Consider the following 8,481-nt stretch of genomic DNA (forward strand, 5'->3'; position numbering starts at 1 on the left):
TGTTTTTATGTGCAGCAATGAAGTCGTAAGACTCTAAATATATTTCGTAGGATCTGATAAGTCAAAAATCTATTGAATTTATATACTTTAAATCTTGTGAATACATTTCACGTACCTTTACACCCTTTTCTCCCTAGAAAGAAAAAAGAAAACAGGTTATTTGTGCTACTTGTGGATATTAACCTATAAATGAAAACTGTCTTACTTTTCCGCCATGCCCTCCTCCCTCTGTTGAAACTCCTGAGCCTGAATCTCCTTTAGGCCCCGCAGGACCTGTGTCTCCCTGGGAGCCTTTTTCTCCCCTGTCACCCTTTTCACCTTTGGTGCCTAAAAAATACCCAAAACTCTTTATAGCAGTGAATGGAGGATTGCATCAATCAAAAGTTTTTTCTAACTTTTCATGCAGCTTTAGTCTTGTTACGGCTGCAGTGGTTTTCTGCACTTTTCCTTGCAGGGTTCTGGATGCAGGCCTTCTGCAGATGATCTGTTTTGCCCTAATTGGTGCTCGTCTGCTTTAAATGCTGTCATACAAGCAGCAGACAAGAGGCTTCTCTCTCTTACCTCCTCAGAACCCCATTTGGTTTGGTTTGGTTTGTATCCTGTCCTATGGTTGGGTTTTGTTAGGTTTGTTTGCATTTGCTTATTTCTGTTTACTTATTGGTTTTGCATTAAGCCATTTCATATTCCCCATTTTATTTATCCCTTCTTCAGGTTTTTGTTTCTTTAGTATAATTTAATAAATAAAATTTTCACTTTAAAGAAAATCCTTGTGTGGTCTCCTTTAATGTTACATCCACCAAACAAGCTTGGTGGACATAACAGTCTGATAAGGCTATTTCTCATTTTTCAAAATAAAAAATGATGAAGTTTGAACCACTTTATTTCCTTGAGGTGGAAACATTTTAGGTGTTCAAAATACTTTTGATGCGCAAAGAAAACTTAACAAATGTGTATTAAGGCGATACTAAGAGATTTATAATTTTTTATGATTTACAAAAAGTCTTATTAATCTTATTAGTCATAATATCAAGAAAATAAACTCATAACTACTGAAACTTTCATTTAATTAAAATTACATTTTTGTCTCATAATATTACCACTTTCATTTAGGAGGAATTTCTTTTTTAGTGACACGTCTTGATTATTCAAATAATTGCCCTAATACTTTATCATAGATAGCAGGCAAGTGTTCTTGGTAAAAATCATTTTCCTGATGACACTGAAAGCGTTAGGATTGGTCGCCTCTGGAATCTGAATAGTTAGGGGCGACAGTGGTGTTGGATGTACGAGTTTGCCCTGAAATCGAAGGGTTGACGGTTCAAGCCCCGACTCTGGCTTTCAGTGTCGTTGTGTCCTTGGGCAAGACACTTCACCTGCATTGTCTACTGATGGTGGTCTGAGGGCCCGGTGGCGCCAGTGTACGGCAGCCCGGCTTCTGTCAGTGAGCCCCAGGGCAGCTGTGGCTACAATGTAGCTTGCCACCATCAGTGTGTGAGTGAATGAATGTAGTGTAAAGCGCTTTGGTCAAGTCTCCTAACTTGAATAAAGGCGCTATATACATGCCATTTATCTGGTGAATCATGTCGTATAACTTACATCCCCCTCAGAAGCCGTATCAGACTGATGACCCTGATCAAGTCAAGCTTATTTCTCAGTTTATCAGGTTCAGTTTTTGCTTGTTTTGTTTTATTAAATAAGCAGAAACGGACTAGTATTAGAGGTTACGTTTCTCCCTTTAAATTTGTAAACCATTACATTTTCCATGCTAAAGTCATGCAAACTTGAAGACTTTTTAGAATACCTTCGGAACACAAAGTGTCTAACGTTGTTTACAGTAAAAAACAAACTGCATTTTCTGCAGAATAGAGGTTTCAAAAATTATTAGCCAAGTTCTCTTTAATTAGAAAGAAATAGATTGAGTTAATCATTAACTCAAATCGATATTGAAACAGCTGGAATTAACACTTTTAATTTTTTGTCCACCGATAACTTTCATTTGGCTGTAAAATTAAATCTATTTTGAGAACTAATGATTTCCATGTTGTTCCATTTTCTTCTGCACTTTCTAAAGATTTTCTTTGTGTGGATTTTAGTCACATTCAGAGTGAAGGTGATCATTTTCTAATTACGTCTTATTGAAGTAATACTGACCACAGTACACAGATTCATCTAAATCAATTAGAATAATGTTACAAAGTTGTATGTACTGCAATAGTCAATCAGTTTAAAAAGTGAAAGTAATATTAAATAGATTTATTCAAGAAAGGAGAAACATTTTATGACCTTTCTGTGATTTTTGAAAATGAATACCACAAATGTCCCAGAAAATTTAAATAAATAAATAATAATTTATATATTGTATAATTTATTTTATTTAATTTATAATTAAATTAAAAAAATACAATCTATCTGTCTATATATATATATATATATATATATATATATATACACATACACAATGAAAAAGACATTTGTTACATGACTGAAACAAATGGCTAAATGAGGCCTGTAGAGGGCGCCAAAATGTTACTAAAAAAAATATATATCTTTGACATTTATCAGTCTGGAAAGTTTCATGAAGCCATTTATAGCCCCTGTACTCCACTTGCAAAGGCAATCTTAACTACACTAGACAACCACACCTAAAACTGAACTAAGCTAAAAGTTAAACATGAGATCTCTTCATCCTTATGCCCTCTGATTCACTTATTCAGTGCTCCAGTTGCTGATTGAAGCTGACAGCCTGGCCCTTGGAGCAAAATGTAATGCTCAGGTCCTGACAGGCAGTCTGGGGTACATATTTCAGCAGCCGAGGTTTTGAATGTACATGACTGCGGTACACACTTCTGCTTAACCTTTCTAAGCTGTTCAACAACTTAAAACAGTTTTTATAGATTCTGATAAAAAAAAAAGAAGCATTTTAACCTTTGATTCCGATTCCCTTTCCTTCTGGGTATATAGGTGGAGGCACTGGGATCGGACGGGGTGGAAAGGTCTGGGGAAAACAAAAATATCATATAGGTTTATATAACATATGTTATTTTTGAGCACTTCAAGCTTTTTTTATTTGTGTATATATATATATATATATATATATATATATATATATATATATATATATATATATGTATAGATATATATAAATTTAAGCTGTAAGAAAATCTGCGGTCCAACCAGCACAGTGTTTCCTTCCTGTTTCCTATCAGCTTCACCGCTGCCACTTTCACCAGAACCCTGAGATACACAAAGGGCACATGTTAAAAAAATTTTTTTTGTTCACTTTAATTAAAATATGTAACTTACTTCATTGGGGTAACCATCTTCATCACAGTAGCGCTGAAAAGCCAGAGGGTCTCCCACCAGTTTCAGCTCAGCAATATCCCCCTAGATAAAAAATAAATAAATAATGGGCAAACAAGAACGAGAAAGGGATCATATATTTATAGAATTTAATTTCAGGACATTTTAAACCTAAGATGAGGTTTGGGTTCACTTTAAACATTAACACATTCTGATGTTTTTGATATGTATTTGTTATTTTCGTTGGTGTTTTTTACATTTCTGTTTATATGTTTATTCCATGTGATTTAGACAGTTATTGTCTAGCCTTTCTAGTGTTAGTGTTATATTTATCAATGGATTATTGTTTTCCATGGTATAATATCTATTTTAGTCCCTGTATGTCAACTTTTCCCTTCATCACCCTGTGTTTACTATTATTTCGATCGTCCTATTCTCCTTTCCTTTTTGCTTTATCTCAGTTAATTCTGTTACTGCCTCTGCGTTTTGGATCCTCCTACAAACTTCCACAAACTGTGATGTATTACCTAATGTCAGTAAACAATCTTTTCCTCTGACTTCACCAATTTGAGTCATCTGTAGATTGATTGTTTCCTAATTCTATTTCTGTAATTTGTCCATCAGTAGCTGCTGTGCACATTGATGTAACCAATGTTTCCAACATTCAGTTAAAGTGACTAGATCTCTGAAACTGTATTAATGTGTATGAAATCGTTGCTAGCAATTTAGAAAGGTTAGCATATTTAGGTAAAATGCACACGTTATTTGTCCAAGTAACCAAAAAAAAAAGGATAAAAAGGGAAACAGGAGTTTGGAGTTTTTGGTCATCATAGGTGGAGCAACTAGTTGTCAAAAATTGCTTTCTGTCAGAAAATAGAAAGCCTCTAACACAGGCATTCAAAAATCTAATCGCTGTGCTTCTAAAACTAATTCTACAACACCAAGTTAAACCCATTGATTAAAGCAAAAAAAAATATCCTGAGCCTGAACTTTTTCAACGAAGGCAAGAAACTCATATATATATATACAGGATCAGAGATTAAAGTCTAAATTTGACTTTTGAAAATCCAATTCCAAAAACCGCCTGAATATGGCAAAGTGCATCTATATCTACCACTTGCAGGTATCATATTTCTTCTGATATCCAGTACTGAATCACAATCTATCTGACGAGTTGAGCAAGAAACTAGAGGAGGAGGTACACGGTTTCCTTAGACCCGCCCCCTTCTTCTTCTGATTGGCTAATAATGTTAGTTTGAGAACGCTCCTTTGCTACCATTGGTTTTCAAATGCAAGAGTGATTCGATTGTCTTTTCTTTTTTGTATTTCCCATCAATTTATTTTCGAGTGTTTTTTTTTCACCCACAGGCAATCGTTATGAGCTGGAAATCCGGCCTCAGGCTGGAATAGAATAATCCCTGTAAACCTTAACCTGCTATTTCTCTAAGAGTGTTAGGAAATAAAAATGTACCACAGATAAAACGAAACTGTACAATAAAACAGATCTGCATTTAATCCTGACATGACAACTCCAAGAACAAGTATAGAAAAGAGTTATAACAGCAGCAATAAAAACAACAGTGTGTTAGGCTAAAATATTGAAAACAAAGCTCCTATAGCACCTCAAAAATCTGAAGCAAATGATGTTGCTTTTGAAAGCTGTTTTAAATAAGACTGAACTACTCTTGTGCAGGTTTAAGGTTAATTCCTTATACTCAAATACCTGATACCATGCAGGGGGAAAGAAAGATGAAAAAAAGAGTTGAATTTTGTTTGGTTAATATTTGAAACAGCTGCAGGCGGAAAAACGCTTTAGCGTTTTTTGTCAATCTTTACTGAAAGGGATAAATCGGTAAACTGTCTCCATTGTTGGACCAGTGCAAAAAATATAAACAGTTATTCAACTTGATAAAGATGGACAAAGTATGGCTTTTTGAAAGGGAAAGAGGAAACATATTTCACTTCGACAGAATATGGCAGCATGATAAAACAGAAACAGCAGCCTATTTATGGAAAACCACACAGCATATCAACACAAATATGTTCTAAGAATTGAACTGGAGCTCCTCTGTTTGCGATTACGCAACATAAATCTAAAGTCAGTCTGGCTAAGGCTAAGGCTAAACTGGATCATCAACAGGAGAATGGACTATTTAAAGTTCAGACCTGAACCATGTTGTGGTGGAGGCCTTCACTGATTTGTGCATCAAGGAATGTCTGCATAATTTAATGAACTGAGGCAACTTTGTAAAAAAGGTTGCTGCAACGTGATGATCAACAAAGGTTTAATCAGTTAATCTTATTGTTATGTAGGTGATTCTAAGTCTATTGGATCAAGAAAGAAGACTTAACCTGTTTTAGAGAAACGACTGAACGCTCTGCCTTATTTATACCTCAAAATTATTTGGATCAGCTGGTCCTGCTCGGCCCACGAAGATCGCACTTCCTGCCTCCAGGTCCATCGGGTCAGGCGAGCGCTCAAACCTCACCACTTGCGGATCCCTGTCACACTCCGGGTAAAATGTGAGCAGCTCATCATTCACAGAAAGAGCAAAAAGGCTCCATGTGTTCACAAGGCTTGGCACGTCAAAACTGGCTGCTTCGTAGGAAGCCTCAGAATCAGGTTCAGTGTAGAAGAACTGGACCTTCTGACGACCCGCCTGCACTGCGCTGAGCTTCACACCGATGTATATCAGTTTCTGGGAGCTGTCTGTGATGGAGAAGAGGGTGGAAGCAGCAGGAGTGGAAGGTCTGATGTGGAAAATGAGGGTGAAGTCCCTGTAGAAAGGAGTGGGGACATGTGCTCGAGCCAGCTGGCCCGTCGATGATGTGGAGGTGAATCGGTATGCAAGCTCTCCCACCGGCCCAGAAACTTTGGTTATTGAATCGGCTGGAGGATCTCCAATCAGCTGGGGCAAAGAGACACCACTTTCTTCTGCAACAGACACAAAAGAGATGACACAGTTTAAGAGCAATGGAGTCAATAAAATCTTTCTAGCATTTCTTAGAACCTGAGAAAATGTTTTTTTCAGGCTACAGTGTTTTGATATAGAGTATTTTTATGTGTTTCATTCAGCACTGATTTAGTTTAAATGGAAGCAGAATCGGATATTGTTCTAATAGGGCTACTTTAAGCAAATGATATTTAATCATAAGATTTTTATCTAGATGAAATTATTAAAGTGCCTCATTTGTTAAAGTGGGTTGAACGAAGAGAAGCCTGATAATAATGCAGTTCCTATAGACCATAACTGGACAAAAATAAACCAGCAGCAGCTTTGAGACCAAAAGGCTCATACAGCAACAATTACAAAGAGGGAAGAGTTTCTGCCATTTGCAGATTCATGAGAGATTTCCCAACTTTAAGTTTAATTTAATTGTTTTTAGAGGAGGAGTACTTCTGGAAATTATGAAGGAGTAAATTATAACCCTGGAAAGCTATTAAAATTCTTATTAGGATGCAATTAATCAGGTCTGTAAACCTTCAGCCTTTTTATTCATAACCATTCTTTAGTTACTTTTGGTTAGTTTGGAAGTCAAGTTAGACAATATCTTTGTAGCATCAAAACAGGAGATCTTTGAAATTATGGAATATAGCCTGAATACAGAAATTATGACTTATTTTAATGGATAAACCAAAAAACAAACAAACAAAAAGTACTGTGTTAAAATTACATTTCAACTCTTAATTAAGACAATTATACGTTTTCAGAATGTCTGCGGTGTAACAGTCATGTAGGATTTTATCGATTGTGTCAGGTTGGTTGGAGGTTGGTTGGGGACCCAAATACAGAGATGAGTTTTGCTTACTTAACGAATAAACAAATGGTACCAGAAACATAAATCTAAAAACAATAAACAGGAAACCAAAAAAACCAAGAGACAATAGGGAGAAGCACATATGAGGAGTAGGTAGTGAAGAGAAAGCAGCACTGATTAACTGCAGAGGAGCATTATATAGGGCAGGCACAACCAAAAGTGGAGTTATCAGTTAATTGGGAGCAGGTGTGGACAGAAGCAGCTAGAAGGGAGCCAAGGGGAAAGGAAAATGGCACCAGGGAGCAACAAAGAGCAACCAGGGAATACAGGGCTTAGGGAAAACAACTACAATAACATAAAACCAAGAAAACACAGAATGACATAAATAAAAATGTAAATGAAAACTCAAAAAGAAACTTAAACAGAACCAAAAAGTCCACAAAGGGCAGGATCATGACAGATTGAAACATCATTGTCATCACTCCCCCTACATACCTTTCCCCCTACAACTGTAGCAGTCACTGCTCCACAGCAGGTTATTGTAAATAGTTATGGTCTGTTCTTTCCTAACCTCATACTATGTGACGATTACAATGAGGGCATCCATTATTACTTAGATCAACAGTTGCTATCTGGCACATGAATTCTCAGTATGTACATGCAAGTAAATTTGAGATTACGTCTGATTTCACATATAAAATAAGTACAAACAATCTGATTAATCTAATTTGATTAAAATATAGAAATTTACCTTTAAGATTTGCAGAGTGAATGAGCCTTTATGACTGCCTCCAGAAAGCTGACCTTGCCAGGTAGCTGTAAGGACGGGGCATCGTCTGCTAATTCCCTTTGTCATACTTAGGCCGTACTAAATTAAATGTCACTTCAAAGAAATGGCAATGTTGACCTAAGTTGTCAATGTAGCCACTGATCTACAACTTAGGTCAATGGTTAAGTTTTATAACAAAGTGAAACCTAACTTGGCCATTGACCCCAGTGTCATAGGTCAAGTAATCCAACTTGTGCACAGCTTGACTCCCCAGATCCCATATCCTGCAGAGGGTTTAAACTGTCTAGTGCTTTGATTTTGCAGGAATGTTTATCCCCTTCCGGATTTGCCCTAGTTTTATTTGAAAGGATAAGAAATTGATAAGATTTCAAAATGTTATATTAGCTGTAATACGTATAGCGCAGTTAGGTTTAGGAGGACAAAAAGAGGCCACATCTGCCATAATGATGAAGAAAGAGCAAAGCAGATACCAAATTTTTTTGTTAATCGTTACAAACCACAGCTAACAAACACATATTAACACATGTCATCTTAAGGCACTTAACATAGACAATTAAATCAGATCTTAACCTCTTACACCCTAAGGGGGTATAAATAAATTTCTGCCTGAAAAAAAACACACAAAAGTAAAT

At 36.3% G+C, this 8,481-nt stretch overlaps 1 protein-coding gene across 5 annotated transcripts in view; it reads right to left on the minus strand.

Annotated features, from left to right (window-relative positions):
• Positions 1 to 8,481, minus strand: part of col18a1 (collagen, type XVIII, alpha 1) — a 68,262-nt gene that overhangs the window by 21,548 nt on the left and 38,233 nt on the right. For all 5 annotated transcript variants that reach the window (XM_015371695.1, XM_015371692.1, XM_015371693.1 and 2 more), the window contains exons 2-7: positions 5,694 to 6,235; positions 3,304 to 3,384; positions 3,175 to 3,234; positions 2,926 to 2,995; positions 206 to 327; positions 116 to 133 (exon numbers count right to left, since the gene is read on the minus strand). In XM_015371695.1, the coding sequence (XP_015227181.1) occupies positions 116 to 133; positions 206 to 327; positions 2,926 to 2,995; positions 3,175 to 3,234; positions 3,304 to 3,384; positions 5,694 to 6,235 (893 nt within the window). The remainder of the gene's footprint in view (positions 1 to 115; positions 134 to 205; positions 328 to 2,925; positions 2,996 to 3,174; positions 3,235 to 3,303; positions 3,385 to 5,693; positions 6,236 to 8,481) is intronic.

Source organism: Cyprinodon variegatus, unplaced genomic scaffold, assembly GCF_000732505.1.
Source record: "Cyprinodon variegatus isolate N-32 unplaced genomic scaffold, C_variegatus-1.0 Scaffold63, whole genome shotgun sequence".
In the NCBI taxonomy this organism is placed as follows: Eukaryota; Metazoa; Chordata; class Actinopteri; order Cyprinodontiformes; family Cyprinodontidae; genus Cyprinodon; species Cyprinodon variegatus.